Here is a 20941-nt window from a genome sequence, read left to right as displayed (position 1 = left end):
TCTCTCCCTTCCCTCTCTCCCCCTACCCTCTCTGTCTCTCTCCCCTCTCCCTCCCCTCACTCTCCTCTCTCTCTCCTTTCTCCCCTCTCCCTCCCCCTTTCTCCTCTTTCTCTTTCTTAACAACCCCACCTCAGCGGTACATCCTGGTTTCTATGCCCCGCCCCTTTTTCATAGTCACTTTAAACCACTGGGCCCGACTGTTAAACTAGTTCATAACACAAATCATACACAAAAATAAACATGTGCGTGTGTTTTAGAGAAGTGCATTTACAAATCAGAAAAAGATTCATATGAAGGGTTTGAAGGACATGGACCGACACACACACACAATCTTTATATATGGTAATTTACTTTTTGTAAAATATCTGTACAATGGTCAGTTGACTCGTTATATTGTTTCATTTATTGCACTTAACTTGAGGAGCACCCAATGAAGCAAAGCCAGGACTGGAATGATGTGATATCACTTTCACAGAGTTTGAATACTAGGTCAAAAAGCATTTCATTTTATTACATTTTTTAGTTGATAAAAGCAGAATAACATTGATGTAGCCAGGCGTCCAGCAGCAGTAACTTCACTACAGTACTGTCTCTACAGTAGTATTTGAGGATCTGTACTTTACTCGCGTAGTGGTTGTTGAGAACTTCTTCATTTGAAATATAAATCTTAAACATTGTGCTCCACTCTATTTTTATAAATGTCCGTTTGTCCTTTTGTTTGGTTCATGTTAAAAGCCTGCTCATGCACAGTCTATGAACAATAGGTGGCGCTGTGCAAATGCACTGTCAATTCCATTGACTCAGGAAGGAAGAGGTTTGTCCCCATCATGTTCCGGTACATTTTCATCAGTTATTTTATGTAAAAGTATTTGGACTTTCTACTCAGATTCTTCCTTAAAGGGACTATACAGAGTTAAAACTAAGTATTTTCCTCCCTCTACATGTTCCAACCATGTCCTAATGTGTAGAATGAGCTCAGACCTGTTCACCACAACTGCCTCTAAAATCCTGCACTGTCACTCAGAAAGGTGTTCATTCGGGTCTGAAGTGCTGTCATGCACGAGCTTAATATAGAAGCTGCTGTTACACGTATGACCAGAGGTGGCAGTAGGGGATATAAAATGGCTGACTTGCATCAGGAATGCTTAAAGATTTGGACTGTTATTGGAGTTATCTGAAGCAGTAGTACTTTCCCGCCTCTGGCAGCAGGGGGCAGTAAAGAAAATGCTGAGATAGTTTTCGTTGTGTTTTTTATTGAAGCATTTACTCGGTGCTGTCGTCTTTGCCGCCGCTGTCCTGCGACGCCGCCCTCTCTCTCTCCACCCGCCCTTTCTCGCCCTGGTAGTAGTCTGACTCCACCCACCCGCCGGCGGAGAGGCGGAGGAACAGCGCCCCCTGCCGCTCCGTCAGCTGGTGCACGCGCTGCTTCACCCCCTTGGAGAACCAACGCAGAGGGGGTGGGTCCTGGCTGCGGTCCCGCCCCCGGTACAGCCCCTCCCCCGCGGGCAGGCTGATCTTGTACTTGTGTTTGGGGCATGTGATGCAGCGCTGGCTGTCGATGTCCTGGAACAGAGACAGGACTGACACTGTGCCCACAAGCAAGACACTTCCACCACACATACACAATCTTGTACTTCTATCTTAGTGAGGACACACATAGACATAATGTATTACCCAGAGCCTAACCCTGAACCCTAACCCTTAAACCTAACCTTAATCCTAACCCTGATCTTAACCCAACCCTAACCCTAAAACCACATCTTGACCCTCAAACAGTCCTTCAAATACGTAAGGACCATCCAAAATGTCCTCACTCTGTTGGTTAAAAACTCACACTGGTCCTCACAATGTTGTAGGTACAAGAACACACACCAAGCACAACATTTCACCACTTCAGGCCTCAAAAGAGGGTCAGAGGCCAAACAAACAAACAAAAGCCAAAAAACTATATTTTTCAGACTTACAGCGGCGAAAGTAAACACCATCTGGAATTTCTCACATTTCTGCCTAAATTGGTCTGTAAATGTGGTCTGATCTTCATCAAAATCACAGGAATGATTAAACAGTGTCTGCCTGAACTAACACCACCCACACATTTACATTTGATCATGTTTTTAATGGCAATAACATGTAAATATTCACAAGATGGTGTGGAATGGGGGAACGCACATGTTACTCTTCTGAAACCATTCTGAAGTGGATTTGCTTTTGTGCTTTGGGTCATTGTCTCGCTGCAGCTCCATCCTCTGTTGAGCTTCAGCTGTTGGACAGGTGGCCTCAAGCGTTTCTGCAAAAACATCTTTATAAACGTGTGAACCCATTTTTTCATTGATGATGTCACGTTGTCCAGGCCCTGAGGCAACAAAACAGCCCCGCACCATGATGCTCCTGCTTCAGACCTCAAAGTGAGCAGAGGGTTTTGTTGTTGTGCTGTTCCATTTTTCCTCCATACATGACGTTGTGTGTTCCTCCCAAACTATTTAACTTTGGGTTCATCAAAGAACAGAATATTTTGCCTGGCGTGCTGTGGAGCATCCAAGTGCTCTTCTGCAAACTTCAAACGTGTAGAAATGTTTTTTTTTTAGCAGTGGCTTCCTCCATGAACCCCATTCTTGTTCAATGTTTTACGCATTGTAGACGTGTCAGCAGAGATGTCGGCCTGTGCCAGTGATTTCTGTACGTCTTTAGCTGACACTCTAGGGTTCTTTTCTACCTCATTAAGTATTCTGCGCTGAGCTCTTGGAGTCATCTTTACAGGACAGACACTCCTTTGAAGTGAAGCAACAGACAAGCCAAACTGTCTCCATTTATAGAAACAATTTCTAACCGTGGATTTTTGAACATCAAGACTTTTAGATATGGTTCTGTGACCTTTATACAAATCAACAGTTCTTAATTGTTGGTCTTCAGAGTGCTCTTTGAAGTGAGGCATGGTGCACATCAGACAATGCTTCTCAATAAGAGACAGTGTGTGTTTTTCAGTGCCCAGAGCAGCTTTAAGCCACACTTCAGTGACTGGACTTCAGATTGGCTCACACCTGACTCTAAATATCTGCATACATTTGTTTAATTTGCTCTTGAAGGATATTTAGCCAGGCAGTGTACTTACTTATTCCACGCTCTCCTGTGAATGTTTACATGTTATTGCCAATAAAAACATGATCAAATGTAAATGTGTGGGTGGTGTTAGTTCAGGCAGACACTGATTAGACCACATTTAGAGGCCAATTTAGGCAGAAATGTGAGAAATTCCAGACTTACTTTACTTTTCTCGCCACTGTACACTGGAATCACTGTAAATAGCAATAAAACGAAAAGACTTATAAACTACAATCAGGGCTTGACATTAACAACGCAGAAAGGGCTGACGACAGACTAGACAGACCCAGGGCTGATGGGAGTCTCTCTGCAGATAGGACTGACGACAGACTATAGACAGACCCAGGGCTGATGGGAGTCTCTCTGCAGATAGGGCTGACAGACTATAGACAGACCCAGGGCTGATGGGAGTCTCTCTGCAGATAGGGCTGACGACAGACTGTAGACAGACCCAGGGCTGATGGGAGTCTCTCTGCAGATGGGACTGACGACAGACTATAGACAGACCCAGGGCTGATGGGAGTCTCTCTGCAGATAGGACTGACGACAGACTATAGACAGACCCAGGGCTGATGGGAGTCTCTCTGCAGATAGGACTGACGACAGACTATAGACAGACCCAGGGCTGATGGGAGTCTCTCTGCAGATAGGGCTGACGACAGACTATAAGACCCAGGGCTGATGGGAGTCTCTCTGCAGATAGGGCTGACAACAGACTATAGACAGACCCAGGGCTGATGGGAGTCTCTCTGCAGATAGGGCTGAAGACAGACTATAGACAGACCCAGGGCTGATGGGAGTCTCTCTGCAGATGGGACTGACGACAGACTATAGACAGACCCAGGGCTGATGGGAGTCTCTCTGCAGATAGGGCTGACGACAGACTATAGACAGACCCAGACCGGAGCTTTGGAAGAAGCTTCTGATGATTGACTCAAAACATCCTCAACCAACTCAGTCCAGTCAACAATTCAAACCTTCACTCTAATGTGAATTTCCTGGACGACTGAGAGCCTGTACAAGCGATTCACTCCTTGTAAATGTTGTAAATTCATCTTTTTTTTAGGTGAATGTCTCTTTAATTCCAAACAGTTTTCAGGAGGATTTACCTCAATGTCTCCGTTCTGCAGCGATGTCCCGGCATCTGGAGGAACAACACACACAGTATACTTCATTAGGTACTACTACAAACACAGTACAAATACTGCACTGCCACACCAGAGAGCGCAACAGACCGTCCACCATCTCTCAACATTCATAATCCAAATGTTGTTTAGTTCAAAGTAATCATTGTACAGGGAGAGTTTGGTCTCTGGAGCACTGGACTCCTGACCACTGACCACAACAGGGAAAATCCATGTGTTCCACCACAGCCTGGACTTAAACGTATAAATTTGACATGGACCTGTCTCTGTCATGAGGTGAGCTCATTATGAAGGAGTTACTGACGGTAGCAGTAGCAGTCGATGGCGTAGAACTCCCCCTGGTGGTGGATGATGAGAACATCTCGCCCGTCCAGCGTCAGAACGGTTCGTTTGGCTGCGATCAGCTCCTCCTTCGTCCCCACGAAGTACAGTCCATCTGAAGCCTGAGCCCCGACCTCCATCTGACCCGGAACATGAGCGTTATTTAGAAGAGTGTAAACGAAACAAATAGGACAGTATTTAGTCGTAAGACAAACACGTGAAGGTCAGTGCTCGATAATGACTTAAAGAGGAGTGACGACCAATAACGTAATAACGGCTAAAAACATTTTAACGGCCGATAACACAATAACGGTTGACAACGTGATGACGGCCAATAACGTACTAACGGCCGCCAACGCAAAAGGTTATTGACGGAAGTGAGCGGGGGAAGTCTTTAGGAGTTACTGCGCGGATGTTGTGCTCCTCGTATCATTACGCCTCACAATATAGTTCCCCTTTTTATCTGCTTCTAAAATCGACTACACAATCGTTACATTTCTGTGTAAATATACTTCGCATGAAAACACTTCACGTAACTTTATTTAAATAGGGAACACGTGGAAGAGCTTGGTAGCTTCTATCGTGAGCTTTTTTGGAGCTATATGACATGTGGGAGAGGCTGCGTATGTGTGAGCGCACGGACAAAGACCAGACGGGGATATATTAACTCGACTAAGGTTAGGTAAGAACATATCTCAGTATGTAAACACGGTGGCCTATTCCTTTAACACTGCCTCTTTCTCTGAGGATGAACCAAAGCACAGGATTTGGTGAAATATTTGACCAGAGTATGTTTTATTTCTGTGATGAAGGTAAATCTCAAACAGCTTTTTTATCATTGTCTGTCTTCTCTGCTCTGTTTTGTCTGTTTTCTCTGCTCATATCATTATTGTGGTTCATGTTTGAGTCATTTAAGTCAGTGGCAGCAGTTGGGGTGTTTTTGTAGTCCATTACTATATGGGTGATGTAGTCTTTTCTGAAACAGCTGATGATGATGTCACTTCCTCTGTGTCTCCCGCCCTGGTTAAGGACGGTACGATTGGGAAAATGCTGCAGAAGCTGCATAGGGTTGACCTTTTTTATTTGATTTTGATTTGACCTCACCACGTCATAAGTGTTAGGAGCTTGGATCAGGGCTTAGGAGCTACGTATTTGAGAACTTCAGACGCAACCCAATTCTCTGAGCGACAGGAAGCCAGAGCAGAGACCGGAGCACTGGACTAATATGGTGGCATCTGCAGAATACGACGAATAGGACGGTTGGGTCACGTTTAGGGATGAGTAACATTATCGGCAACATATCATTATTACGTTATTGGCTTACTACATTTTGAAATTGGCCAAATTGATTACGTGATTGGTTCTTGCAAGGTGAAAACGTTTTAATGGGACAGTGTCATTCAGAAGTGACACCAAAAACACGAGCAGACCAAGTCCATGCAGCCTGAAGGACATGAGCCATCTTCATTCACCTCAGTCACTTCCAGATTGTCCTTCTTGACAGATTTCACAAACACCAGAAGATTGTACATTATTTACGCCCACCCCTCACAGTATTCACGTCCAAAATACATTTTCACAGTCGTTTTGATCCATTACTTAGTTTAGTTTTTAAAGTCGCCTGTTCCTCTGACTAGTGACCATCTTTTCTGTCTTTCTTGGATGTTTACTGAAAATATTTGTTTGTACCAAGCCAGTAGAATGTTCTAATCAACCATATCACAGTACTACCATTGTACTGCAGTATAGTATTTTCAGTATGTGACAATGGGAGTCAGGACTGAGCCTTGAGAGACGCTCATGTGACCCACAGCTCAGGGGAATGATACGAGTCACTTCACTAACACTTCACTGACACGTGCGCACACACACACACACACACACACACACACACACACACACACACGTGCGCGACATAGACACGTGCACACACACACACACACACACACACGCACGCACACACACACACATACTTGTAAATCAGTACAAATGGGGACCTCAAGGCAAACTGCTCCATATGGGGACCCCATTTTTTTTAAGGGAATAGAGCCACTAAAACCACTCTCAAAATTTTTTCTTGAGCCTTGGGCTCCAAATGCAAATTTTGAACCAAAATCTCCTAAGTTTTCTTTTTTATTTTTTGTCCGGTAATTGGTGACTTTTGGGGACCTGTCTATTATGTAGTACCTGAAACAACCACCAGATGGCAATAGTGGGGAAAATGGTATTTCTTGTATTTTTTGTTATTTTTGAATGTTGGTAGATAGGTTAACAGGAAAAAGGAGGAGGTTTAAAACAAAAAAATCAATGCCCAACAAATGTTCATTAACAATGAAATATTTATTTACAAAAAAGTGAACATGGGTCTGTCGCCCAACGGTTTGCCAGTTATCATGCATGTTCTTCAACACGAGTAAGTTGGAGGGAAAGTTTAATAGAATTCTTGACTAGAGACCTGCAACGGGCGGGAATTCTCACGAGACTTGCAGGACTCGACACTAATTTTGTAGGATCGGTCAGGATTCATAAAGCCTTAGGCGGGAACGGGCGGTCAGACCAAAACATAATCCACAAAATCCATTCCTGTACAGGTCTCTACTTTAGACTCTTGCACAACTTTACGATTGCACAACAGTATGAAAACTCTACCTCTAGCTGTTACTTCCTGTATTTAAAGGAACAGGCCACCGGTTTTCCATACTGACATATGTTCTTACCTGAGCTTAGACGAGTTAATGTGCACCTGTCTGGTCTTTGTGCGTGCACTCAGTCAAAAAGACCAAAGATGTTGTTAGCATTTAGCCTCATCTCCACTCCTCTATGGGGCTAAATGGGGTTAAGTTAGAAGCCACCAAGCTCTTCCACGTTTCCCATGTTTAAATACAGTTACATGAGTAGTTGCACCTCGACATCTGCGCAGTAAGACGCCAAAGTGCTTCTTAAGTGTTATTACGCCTTACAATATAGTTCCCCTTTTCATCCACTTAGAAAATTGACATGTTTAATTTTGTGTAACTATACTTGGATCTCACATAACCATATAGGGGGAACGTGGAGGAGCTTGGTCGCTTCTAACTTCACCCCCATTTGGCCACATAGAGGAGAGGAGGAGAGGCTAAATGCTAATGTGTATGGTTTCACACATCAAATCACAATCAGGCTCAGGCAAGAACATATCTCAGACTGAAAAAACAGTTGCCTGTTCCTTTAAAGGAATAGGCAACTGTTTGTACATACTGAGATATGTTTCTTACCTGAGCTGTGACGAGTTCTTTAGGACCTGTCTGATCTTCAGTCACAAAAAAACACAGCGCAGACGGCGTTAGCATTTAGCCTCTCCCTCTCTCCTCTATAGCTCCAAAACAGGTCAAGATAGAAGCTACCAAGCTCTTCCACGTTTTCCCTATTTAAATATGGTTACGTGAAGTGTTCCACTACAAAGTATAATTACACACAATTAAACAATGTGGATTTTCTAAGCAGATAAAAAGGGGAACTATATTGTAAGGCGTAATAATACCAGAAGTAGATCGAAATCCGCGCAGTAATCTTCACTTTACTGCACAGTAATCTTCACTTTACTGTGCGGATGCCAAATTACTCCTGGTATTATTACGCCTTACAATATAGTCCCCCCTTTTATCCGCTTAGAAAATCCACATCGTTTAATTGTGTGTAATTATACTTTGTAGTGGAACACTTCACGTAACCATATTTAAATAGGGAAAATGTGGAAGAGCTTGGTAGCTTCTATCTTGACCTGTTTTGGAGCTATAGAGGAGAGAGGGAGAGGCTAAATGCTAACGCTGTCTGCGCTGTGTTTACGTGACTGAAGCCACGGGGGAAGATCAGACAGGTCCTAAAGAACTCGTCAAAGCTAAGATAAGAACATATCTCAGTATGGAAGCACAGTGGCCTATTCCTTTAAGGATCAATAAAAGCCAAAAAAAATATATACAACAGGACAACGTTTTCTTTAGCCAACTCTTACAAAAACGGTTTCTGTCATCGTACCTAATGTGGCATAAGCACTTACTTATTACTTTCTTTTACAACTTTGTCGTCTCCCAGCCTCAATCCGGTTTTTGACGTAAAATTTGACACCCTCCCATGTCCTTGTTTAAAGTGCCCCAGCAGACTCTTCAATACATTGGATGCACTGCGCCTTACCAGGGACCTTTCCAGACTGAATGTTGTCCATGAGGGTTTCCTCTACTGCATTCACTTCCTGCACTGTCCACGGTCTCTTTTTTCCTTTAGATCCTGGAAGATATGCAAAAACTAGAATCAGAACACTTTTTATTGCCATTGTTTGAGAACAGGTTCACAAACTAGCAATGTTTCTCAGTACAATCGTGCAACAAACATAGAATTCAGGTAAAAATAAGCTATACAAACTTTAAATCTACAAGGCCATAAGGGCATGCAGAAAAAAAAAAAAGTAAAATATAACAAGACGACAACAAAGACATAGACATGACTTACTATGACTTTACAGACAATAACCAATTGTATTGCAAGTAGTTGGAATGAGCTTTACCAGTGGAAGTAGACATTTCTTCTGTTGGCGTCGGTGTCTGCCCTTTCCTCCCGTCTGTCCTGAGTGTTCAAGACAAGTTATTAGTAAACTAAACTAGTATATAGCTAATAATAATCTTTTCCTTGGTTCTATGGGCATAAAGAAATCATTGATTTCACTCACCAACATGAAATTGTTTTTTTTTTTTTTTTTTTGTAATTACAGCTTCAGCTTTATTTCTGTCCCTTTTAAATTAAATGTATGAATTGTGAGAGCAATATATACATGGTTCACACAGTAACTAATGCCAACGTCAACACGTGTTTGAAGACCCACAGAATAATAGAGACGCAATGCTGAGCATTGCTGCAGTCTCCCTCTCTTTACTCCTCCATCCCTGTTTGTATCCGTTTCTCCTTCGTCTTCTCTCCCCCTTCCGCTCCCATTTCTACTCCTCTCACTCCCCTCCTCCCTCTCATCCGTTAGCCTCTCTCCCCTCCGCCTGTCCTGCATCTCTCTCCTCAGTCTCCTCCTCTCTCCCCTCCACCTGTCCCGTATTTCTCTCCTCAGTCTCCTCCTCTCTCCCCTCCGTCTGTCCTGTATTTCTCTCATCAGTCTCCTCCTCTCTCCCCTCCGCCTGTCCTGCATCTCTCTCCTCAGTCTCCTCCTCTCTCCCCTATGTCTGTCCTGTATCTCTCTCATCAGTCTCCTCCTCTCTCCCCTCCGTCTGTCCTGTATTTCTCTCATCAGTCTCCTCCTCTCTCCCCTATGTCTGTCCTGTATCTCTCTCACCCGTCTCCTCTCCCCGGTCACACTCTCTCTTCTGTCCTGAATCTCTTCTTACCGAAACAAACAGCCAAACTCTCTCCTTCATTGATTGTTTAAAATACCTGGAGACTTCGAAGAAAACCCAGGGATATGATCTTCACTTCCTGGTTGAAAGAGTGCAGGCTCTCCCCTCTTCCTGGTTCCTGTGGACATAATGAGATTAATCTAAGCAAAATACAGGAAATAATTGTCTTGTTTTCTTGTCCTTGGTCTCCTCCCTTTGTGTCCTTCGCCTCCTCTCCCTCTCCCCCACATGTGTCAAGTGTTACTTGTTCAAATACCTGGAGATTTTGAAGATGACGAATCTGGGGCTGAGATTGGATCAGTTTCATCATCTGATGCTTCTGTGTCTTCCATGACCCCCTCTAAAAACAAAAATGAAATGGTTACCAGGACACTTAATAGATAACAGGAAGTAACAGTACATGGCATTGTGAAACTTATCTTACCTTGTGGATCTATATTTATTTGATCCAGATTCTTTCTATGTGGTTGTTTCTGGTGGGCAGATGAATCGTCGTCTTCACTGTCTGTGCTGCTCTTTGTGTGATCTGGGACATACTCATCTTGGCTGCCTTCAGATGTGGACATGTCATCCTTTCTGGGGTTTGACTGAAAAAGACAAGACTCAATTATGGATTTGGGCATGCAGTCATTTAACAGGACACAACCTGGACGCAACTAGACCTGGACGTGAACAGGTCTGGACAGGAGACCAGACCTGGCTTGTGTCCGAATGTCCACCCTAGTCCCTAACCCCTCATTCACTATATAGGCCTGCATTATATAGTAGTGTATAGTCCACTCATTCTGTTAGCGATTTGGACAGAAGCCACTACTTTCTCCGAGCTGCGCGACGTCACATGCACTGCGGCTGCAGATTTCTTTATTTCTTTTTTCTCAGAACTTATTCATTAGACAGAGAGACCTTTTTTTGACGGGTTGACCTTGCTAAAGTTTCTCCATGAGTTGAGTGGCTGAGCTAAACCTCAGCAAAATAAAAAAAATGCAAAGTCAAACTTTATTTGCTATATAAAAAAAAAGTGTTGGGAAAATATATAACTTTCGTGGGATAGAGTAATCTGTTTTGCGCATAATCTGTCATGTGGACAGAGATATTTGTTTATATTGCTGTAGAAAACTCTTTATTAAAATATCCGGTTAACTATGGGGCGTTATTTTTTTCCTTATAGGCTATATGCAAAGTTTCCCCACGTGACGTCTTCCTGGACAGTCAGCCAGACGCTGGACTTCTTGTCGCTGATCGTTTACATTCACAATGAGCAGGTTCCCACACAAATGTAGAGAAGCTCAGGATCTGGTTAAGGAGAACGAGTTACTGATGGAGTCACAGCAACGTGTTACAAACATCATGTTCACTGTGAATCTGTCCCAAAGGAAACGCCAGCTGTCGTGAGGGCGGAGCTTTTATCTTAGAGCTAAAGGCTAGTGTTAAAAATGATAATATAACATGTAAACAAGTCAATATAATTTAAACTAACAGGACGATTCTTTTTTGCGCAGGCTCGTTCCAAACGCCTTGCTAGTTTTATTTTTTATTTTGTGTGTTAGCCGCGTTAGCCTCAAGACAAAAACATCCACGTTATGAACACGGAGTTTCCTCCAGTGAAGTCGTTACGTCTCATGTAATATTTTCTAACCTGCTCCAGCCACATCCGAACTTTTACTCGCTGTCCTTTACCAAATCTTAAGCTATTGCTTCATTTCTGTGGGACCTGCTAATTCGGACAGGAAGGACAGCGTCTGGCTGACTGTCCAGGCGGAAATCACGTGGGGTCACTGTGCATATAGCCCATTACCCTGCAGTGTCTTGCCTTAAACAATATTGTATGCACAGACTTACAACTTGAGGTAGTGATGTAATTTCAAAGTTCTTGTGTGGTTCCTTTGTGAGCCACTCTTCTTGTCGGGTCACACAGGCATCGTGGTGATTTCTCAATGTCTGCAGACAACACAAATATCTTACTTGTGACTACAAAACAAAACAAAAAATCACTCGCTGTGTTTACATGTATCTGCCCTATGAACAGCATGAGACTTAAGGTTAAAACATTGGATAAAACATTATGGCCATGTAGTGGTATTCCTTTTATACATGTATTAAAAAATGAATGAATAAATAAAGCCTTTTCTATACAGTACAGTGGTTCACAAGAAGAAGAAAAAACATCTCACCTCAGATTTCCCATGTCCCTCTTTATCCTTCGACTCATTCATTGTTGCTGAAAAAATAAGGTTGAGTTAACTATGGTAGCTGTGAACAATCTTTGCTTAACGTCCTGAGATCTCAGACATAGTCTATTGTCCCATTGTTAGATGAGTTATTTATGTTTAATGCCTCTGTGGCAGTCTCAGCTCCACTTCCCACAGCACATGGTGCTACAGCAGCTTCTTACCACTATGCTAAACATGTTCAATGTTATGGTTATTCTCAAAGCTAAGACTGGGTCAGACAGAAAAGTTATGGACGACCCAATGCAAAAAAAATGCCCACCAGTATTGTGGAGCTCAAGATAAATGTCTAATTACTTTACACCAACGTTTTAACTGTATAATGTATTCCTTGTTAAAGAAAAGTGAGGCCACGTGAGTCTGGTTTTGCTAATGTACAACTAGCATGATAGCTAACCACCATGCAGCTAGCTAATCAAGCTAATATCCACTAAACTTTTCAACAATCTAATCTAAAAAAAAAAGAGCCTCACATACCTTCCTTCAAGTAGACAGTTGAGCAAAAAATAAGTCTGTCTCTTTATATTGTGGTAGAAATGAACAGAAAAGCTAGCACATTGCCACAGTACTTAGCACTGTTTTTGAAACGTTTTTGAGCACATATCTTAGAACATGAACATTGCAAACTAATTTGTCATGTCTAACATAGTTAACTCTCCAAAAAAGACTTACCAGTTTGTTGACTGTAAGCTACGTGACATCTGTCGTGGACGCAGATGCAGAGAGATGCAGAGCACGGGTAGTGGCACCACTAGCTCCTCCCCCGCAATACAAAATGGCGGCCAGGGATTTTGCAAACCAAAACAAACCAATGCTAATTTTTTAAAGAATATCAAAAGACAAAGGGTTAAATAAATTAGACGAAGGAGGAATGGCATTTTCACATATGCCTACAGTGAAAATTGTGCCTGTGTCCACAGGCTACTTAAAGCCTTAATATCCAATTTATTTTTAGCATTGATTTCAAAAGAAGAATTAAATATTAAGAGTTTTAAAGCATGATGTCTGCTAATCAGCTATGCTCCAACTTTTGGACACAGAATAAAAAATGTTCAATTGAAGATTTGTCTAAAACTTTATAAACTGAAAAGTTTTTCAATGTAGTATTGAATGTTTTCTTTCTTGTAAAATATTGTGCAATGGTCGGTAGTTAGCACATAGCTAATACCTGTGTGTCACAATGTAGTCAAGCCACCATTTTGTATAATGAGACAGTTTAGAGATGGACATTATGAGGACCTGTTAATCCTGGTTTGTGTATCACGATGTAGTCAAGCCACCATTTTGTATAATGAGACAGTTTAGAGATGAACATTATGAGGACCTGTTAATCCAGGTTTGTGTATCACGATGTAGTCAAGCCACCATTTTGTATAATGAGACAGTTTAGAGATGGACATTATGAGGACCTGTTTATCCTGGTTTGTGTATCACGATGTAGTCAAGCCACCATTTTGTATAATGAGACAGTTTAGAGATGGACATTATGAGGACCTGTTAATCCCAGTTTGTGTCATGATGGAGCATCACCACCAGTCTGTTGTTATTGTTGATAGGGATGCACCGATACTACTTTTTTCTAAAACTGTTATGAGTACTTTGACTTGAGTAGCCTACTTGCCAACACCGAATACCAAAACGAGTACCATGCATTTTTCTCAAACATTCTTGTGTATAGATGGTTTATAGACTATATCATAGCAGACTAGTTAGTAGTTACCCATTTACCTGAGAAACGTAGATTTAGTTATATGAGAATCTTACATATGCTATTTTATTCTTTTTTTTTTATTGAATATAATTTTCATTATTATTAATCATTTTTTCCAAGGCTTAATTTGTCATTTGTTTCCTAGGTCCTGGATACCTGATACTATCGGTGCATCCCTAGATGTTTTTTTTCTAGTTCGTTTTAATGGACCTCTCAGTGTTAATTGTTCTTTAAACGTCACTATTGTAAACAAAACAACAATATTAACAGCTTTAATATAGCTCCTTTTTCACAAATTGTCCCGACCGGCTCAATGAGGAAAGCAACCAGAAGGGCGGTTAAATACCAATTTTATTACAAAGTTTTACTACAAAAATGGCAAAGGTGGCTGGAGACCAGGCTGGGACTGAGCTGAGCCACCAGGCCAGATGCAGCCAATCTTAGGGGACAGCTGAGAAGCCACACCCAGTAGCCATGGGGGAGGGTGGAGCCCCTGCATACAGAGAGGTGAGAGGGAGGAGCAGAAGCAGGACACAAGTCCCTCCCCAACACTCAGACAAGCCAATTTATAATTCTATTTGTCAATCCATCAACTGTATTTGAAGAGAACCATTCATGCAAAATAACTCAAAGTGCTTTACAAATATTCACGCAATGGTTAATGACATAGATTTAATGACTGATTTAGACTTGATTCAAAGCAGCCAGCGCTGTTAATAAACGCCCTTGTAGTGAAGATAAAAAGATAGAGGCCGCTATGAAAGTTCATGGGAGGCAAATGATGTGGTGCACATTGAAGTTGGTTTCACGTTGGATGTTGGATATTCACTTCCAACACTTAGGTAGGCTACTGCTCTGGAGACACCTACAGCATGTTCCACACAGCCCACAGCTCTAGACTGGTGAAATCCTGTTCATGTGAAGCCTACATTAAATCACATTTATGGCACTTTTCTACCTTCATCTGGTAAAAATCGTGGAGGCAAACAATAACAGTGATCGCTCCTAGGACAGGCTATAGATAGACTCAGGGCAGATAAAAGTCCCTCTGCAGATAGGGCTGAAGGCTGAAGAGAACATTTATTTTATTTTTTAGGATTTTCTTTTGGGTTGTCTGTGTTAACAAATCATGTTAACATTACGCTTATATTGAATTAAGTTGAAATAATAATCATTAAACGATAATGGTGGTGACTGTGGCACAGTTGGTGGAGCGGGTCATCTCATGATCAGAAGGTCGGGGGTTCAAATTTGCGTACTGACCTTGTGTCCTTGGGCCAGACACTTCACCCTCCATGCCTCAAGTGTCTGCGTACACTGTTGTATGAATGAGAGAGTGAATGGTTCCTTGCTGTGTGCCTACAGTATGTAGGTGGAAAAGCGCAATATAAGTTGAGACCATTTACCAATAAAATATATCCATTTTAGTTTTAGCAATGGTAGCTAGTAACTTAAGAAAAACAGTAATCGTCAAGCCCTAAATATTTCTCATATCCTGCTTATTTGCTTTTTTTTAATTGCATGTTACATTAAGAACAACTAATATTTTCATGTATTTATAACGTAAAAGGTTACAAAGGTTGAAGTTGTAATAAGTGCAGTGCAACAGCAAACACATGGTGGTGGTGTTTTGTGGGGACTTGGTGATACACACTACCAGAACATGGTGTCATATGAGGACTGATGCAGTACCAGCAGCCACCTTGTGGGGGCGCTGTTTTGTGGGGACCTGTGATACACAGAACCAGAACATGGTGTCATATGGGGACTGCAGTACCTCAGTGTGTCCACTAGGGTCGCATACACTCACACTAATTCAGGTTTTGGACATTCTGGGGACTTCTCAGGAAAAGTACATGGGGCCCATCTTGAGGCCATTTCTAGCCGTTTAAAAGCATTGTGCCTCTGGGGACCTCGAATGAGGTCCTCATAAGGTTTTAGGTCCCCACATGGCTGGTGTGTATACAGGTGGACGTCCCCACATGTGATGCTTTACAAGAACACACACGCACGCACGCACGCACGCACGCACACACACACACACACACACACACGCGACATAGACACGTGCACACGGACCTCACACACACGAATGTGAGGGAGCTGTGAGTCTGTGTAAAAAAAGAAATGATGATTCAGTTCAACGTGAAGACAAGCGCTTATGTAACAGCAGCAGTGAAGTAGTAGTAGTAGTAGTAGTAGTAATAGTAGTAGTAGTGTTTAGTTACTCTTATATGGTTCAGAAACATGGACCAAGAAAAACAGCAGGTTGGAGTTCTAGAAGCTCCAAAGGCGTCAGAAGGATAACTGGTGTCCTAGTAAAGAAGAAGATCTTTACAGACAATTACATTCACTCCACATTCGGTGGTGGAAACTACGTCTGCAGCTTCAGTTTCCCCTGGGGGAGACTGACAGAAGCACACGTCTACGGTCCCTCTGACCACCACCATACATTCACTCACACACATCAGTCATCCTGGCCTATTGTACAGGTTTTTAGTGGTAGGGGAAACCGGAGTACCCGGAGGAAACCTACGCAGACACGGGGAGAACATGCAAACTCCACACACTCCACACTCCTCCCGTCCAGGTGGGAATCGAACCCTGGACCTTCTAGTGAAACGAGAGCACTAACCGCTGCGCCACCAGAGGATCATGTGATTCTGAAGACAGAACCGTCAGAGTCCCAAGAGAAGAGCGAAGTGTTGGAGAAGGATCAGCCAGATGGACGATTCCGGGATTCAGAAGATTCTATCAGAATCAAAGCCAAAAGGCAAGGAACAGAAAGGTGGACAAGTGGGTGAAGCAAATCAAATAAGTGTTTTATTAGTCATTGTACAAGCGTACAACGAAACGTGTGCAGGTGTTAGTCCTGAGCCGCTGCCGCTGAGCCGCGCTGCCGCTGTGGGCCAACCTGACCAGCATGTTTTTGGAGGTCAGGGAAACTGTAGCACTCAGAGGAAACCTGACTGACTGCCTTCAGTCTTCTGTGATCCTCTGAAACTGTGCTGCGCCTCCTGAGTTTTTCCCGGTTTCAGAGCATGGTGTCCTGCACTGGTCAGCTCCACCTCCTTCTTCCTCTTCCTCCTCTTCCTCCCTCCGCTCCACAACAGTCTTTCACCATCTTTTGGGAAGAGCTTAGCAGTTCATCTGTTTTATGCTCCAGTCAACGTCCATTAGCCAGAACAATAGAAGGCATGTGTGGCTTACTGTAGCTGTGAGGCTCGCCCGGATACCTCCTCTTTTGTCCCTTCCGTGTTTCCTGTAGCTCCTCTTGTGACGCCTCCTCTGTGCTGCAGCTGTGGGAGGCTCTTGATGTCTCTTCAGTGTTTTAGAAGAAGAAATGTGTAGGTCTCAAATAACTTTGGCTGATGAGCTGTTTACTTTTAAAAAGCTGCTGAACTCTCTCTCTCTCTCAATCGAACACCACAAACCACAAACACGGCAAAGATGTTCAAAAGCATCCAGTAAAACAATGTGGAACACAGAAACCACAAACGCAGCTGTACCAGGAGAGAGGGAGGTCGCTGTAACGTCTGCAGAACTCTCTTACTCTGAAGCGCTGGTCTCCGTGAAGATGTTGTGTTCGACTGGTGCCAGGTCTTTCCTGTTTTACTTTTTCTCACTATTTCTCACTTTTTTGGAGTGAGAAATAAACATGTGCAGGGACTCCACTTTTTCTCGTCTCTTACTTTAGCCTCCACAGGGCTGGGTACTGTAAAAAAAAGATTTGATACTGGTACTTTAATGATACTTTTTTCGATTAAATCGATTTAATCATTTTTTAATTTAGATTAAAATATATAATATATTATACACTATCGGGTTCATCGCTAATGTCAAGAAATGTGTGATAAATTGGGAAGAAGAGAATTTGGGGGAAAATGTAGGAAAATTAGGAGAAATTGTGGCAAAAATGGAAAAAATTGGTAGAAAATAAGGACATTCAGAAAGAAATTGAGGGAAATTGGGAAGAAATGTAGAAAATTCCGAACAATCAAGCTCCCGCCTGAACAGGCCCAGGTCAGTGAGGCAGGCTCTGTTCTGAGCTGAGATCTCAGACGCAATAGTCACCAAAGTGAGAAAGAAAAAACATCACCAATTGTTCAGGCTGGTCAGAGGGATGCAGCACTCTCGAAATATCAAAAGATATTGAGACGGGACACAGAACCATCAAACACTCTGTTGCCAATAGTCAACAAGGTCATAAGTCAAGGTCATAGTGAGATGACAGAAAAAAGCACAAACTGTCGTAAATCAAGCATAAAGCTGAGGGTTCAGGATCTGTCATTTTCAGCTGCTGTATCTGACCTGAAGTGTTCAGAAGTAAAAGGTGTTCAGGGTCAGAGGCACTGCCAAAAAGCAGCTCATGTGTCTCGATCAATAGTGGTCAGGTTTCCACCGTCTCTCAGTCTTCTTCTGTAAGGCAAACTGAGTTGCCTATAAATAAACTTGCCTTGCCTTTGTGGTTTGAAAATATGAAGGGAAAAAAAGAAGAATATACACAATATGTGAATTAAGTAGAAAGTTCCTTACCCTGACAGAGCGGTGCGTCCTGGAGCTCCAGAGTCTGAGCTTTATCTCCAAACTTAGAGAAACTACAGTTGGCGCTATCAGCAAGAGCGGCCAATCAGCAACGACCGCGCGCTGACCACAACATGAACAACGGGGGTTAGTCATGGTTACTTTTTTAACAGCCTTTAGTTTTTTAGAGGTGTATTGTCGCTTACATGTTCAAGATACAATAAAATCCTACATTCATTCTTTTTGGAATGGATTTGAACTTTATGTAACTGATATGTATTTGATGTATTTGTTATTTATTCGATTTGTATGTGTTTGCTTGTATGTTTATTTATTGGAGAAGCTCCACTTGATTAAGCACCAGGGCTCTTTACTTCAGAGCAGAAACTCAGCTAAACTAGAACATTAACATGAATCAAAGAAATCAAACTGTGAAGAGTTTCAAAGTTTTGTTTTGAAAATAGCTTTTCTCAAAAATCGGTGGCACTCTCAGGGTCAGGGGTCAATGATGCAAGACCATTTTACATTATTATTACTTAAAACCTCTTAATCCCCACTTTCTCCAGTTCAGCTTTACCCAAATCTTAAAGGTTACAGACCACTGTCACAGATCTTTTTCCTTGCATTGTTGCCGCGTTGCAGTCACCTTTTTCATTTATCTTTTTATTGCGTTTTTGTCACTTTTCTGTTGCTCTTTAGTGGATTTTTTATTGTGTTTTTGGCACACATTTTTGTCACTCTATCATCGCTTTTTCATCTCAGTTTTGTTGCTTTTTTTGGCATTTTTTTCAAAGCCAGTGTTGGGTAGTAACTGAATACAGCTGTTTAGAATACTCATTTTGGGCAACTGTATTCAGGTACAGTTACTCTTTCATCAGTGGGTGTTTAGAATACAGTTACTTTCTTGATATCAAAGGAATACATAAAAGTACTTAACAGGACATCATTTCCAAATGTAGACTGGAGCCGGGGCTAACGAGAGCGAACCAATCAGCGACCTTTGCGTTTACTTCCAGGTCAGTGGAGTAAAGGTTCCGGTGACGGCCCTCTGAAAAGCTTCTGTGGCTTTCAGGACAAGTGCAGCTCATTTGAAGCAGAAGAAAGGGCTCTGGTAAAAGATCGCCACTGTTTTAGTTACAGGAGGAGCACTGGCTGATGGGAAATCCCACCGTCAGCTCCCGCCTCCCGTGCTTTGAATTGGCTCTGCTTGGTTTTGCTGGAGTCAGTGAAATTCAAACGGCACAACACCAGACTTTGCATCCCCATGTCTGTCTTAACAGGAGGATCAGCCCGGCTCGTGCCAGGCTACAAAGTACTCAGTCATTCAATTTCAGTTTTAGAATCAGAACATTAAGAAGAAAGAAAGGATCAAACCCGCCTCTGTCCTTCTGGGATGTGGGCACTTGCAAAGTCCTTTTGTTGCATTCCAAATTCGTGGTAAATAAGTGTAACCAGTGTGTAGCAAGTGTAGCCTAAACCTCTTGTAAGTGTAAGTAAGTAAGTGTAGGTTCTAAAATGAAATGTCTCGAATGTCCCGTCTCAGAGCGTGGTGTCCTGCACTGGTCAGGTCCTCCACCTCTTCCTCCTGCAGCTCCCTCCGCTCCACAACAGTCTTTCACCTTCCCCTCGTTCCCGTCCCTTTCTTTGTTTCCAGTAGCTCCTCTTGTGACGCCTCCACTGTGCTGCAGGTGTGGGGGCTCTCTGCTGCGTGATTGGACCGCGAGCGCCCAGACGGTTCTTCTTTTATGCAAACACAGCGTGGTTGGGAGCCAGCCACGCTCCTACACCGAGCAGACTCCAGCAGGAAGCATGCTCAGGAGAAACAGAAGACATCTGAGGAAAGTTCATCCGAGTCTGTTTAAAGACATGATGAACAATCTGACTCAGAAGAACCATGTGGAGCCATCACAAGAGCCCCCACCAAACGTTTCTGGACCTGCAGCTCTGGACAGCACGCCTCCCTGCTGCACTCGCAGTGGCCGGGCAACCCGGCGCCCTGCCAGGTACAAGGACCATTAAATGGACATTTTCAATCAATAGTCCAATTGTTTTATCTGTTTTGATATGATATAATCAAAATAAAAAAAACAGTAAGTGAAGAGTTGTAGACAAGTTTTACATAGGGTGAATATGGGTAAAGTGGGATAATGGGTAAAGTGGGACACTTAGCTTTAATCATTATTATTTTTTAATGTGTCATATTTTATTACTAAAAATACAAACACACCCAATAATTAGAATGTGCAGGATGAGAAAATAATGGTTTTGTGGATATTTATTCACTTCATATGTGGCAAACCGTAATCTACCACCGAGTAGTAAAGAAGCAGAGGTGTGTCCAATGACATAGCATTTGTGGATTTATAATCTTAAGGTTATAACTTTTTAAAACTAACACACATGCAGATTTTTGTTGATACTTTATATAAGGGAATGCATCTGCAAACAAAACATCTCAAAATCACATGTTTATTCTTTATACTTTTATTTTTCTAAGAGATTTTATCACTGTCCCACTTTACCAATGTGCTATTGCTAAAG

At 42.5% G+C, this 20941-nt stretch overlaps 1 protein-coding gene across 1 annotated transcript; it reads right to left on the bottom strand.

The window, feature by feature from the left end:
* Positions 1 to 1263: 1263 nt before the first annotated feature.
* On the bottom strand, positions 1264 to 18498 carry rfesd (Rieske (Fe-S) domain containing; the record flags this gene model as incomplete). Its single annotated transcript, XM_079582373.1, has 4 exons — positions 18413 to 18498; positions 4549 to 4705; positions 4209 to 4243; positions 1264 to 1563 (listed from the first exon to the last, which is right to left on the bottom strand). Exons 2-4 carry the CDS (start codon positions 4703 to 4705, stop codon positions 1264 to 1266), a joined length of 492 nt encoding a protein of 163 aa, XP_079438499.1. The 5' UTR covers positions 18413 to 18498.
* Between the last annotated feature and the right edge of the window lie 2443 nt (positions 18499 to 20941).

The sequence above is a fragment of the Gobius niger genome, assembly GCF_951799975.1.
Source record: "Gobius niger genome assembly, chromosome: 24".
NCBI classification, from domain to species: Eukaryota; Metazoa; Chordata; class Actinopteri; order Gobiiformes; family Gobiidae; genus Gobius; species Gobius niger.
Note: the sequence above shows the minus strand (reverse complement) of the source record. Positions and strands in the feature narration are given on the sequence as shown.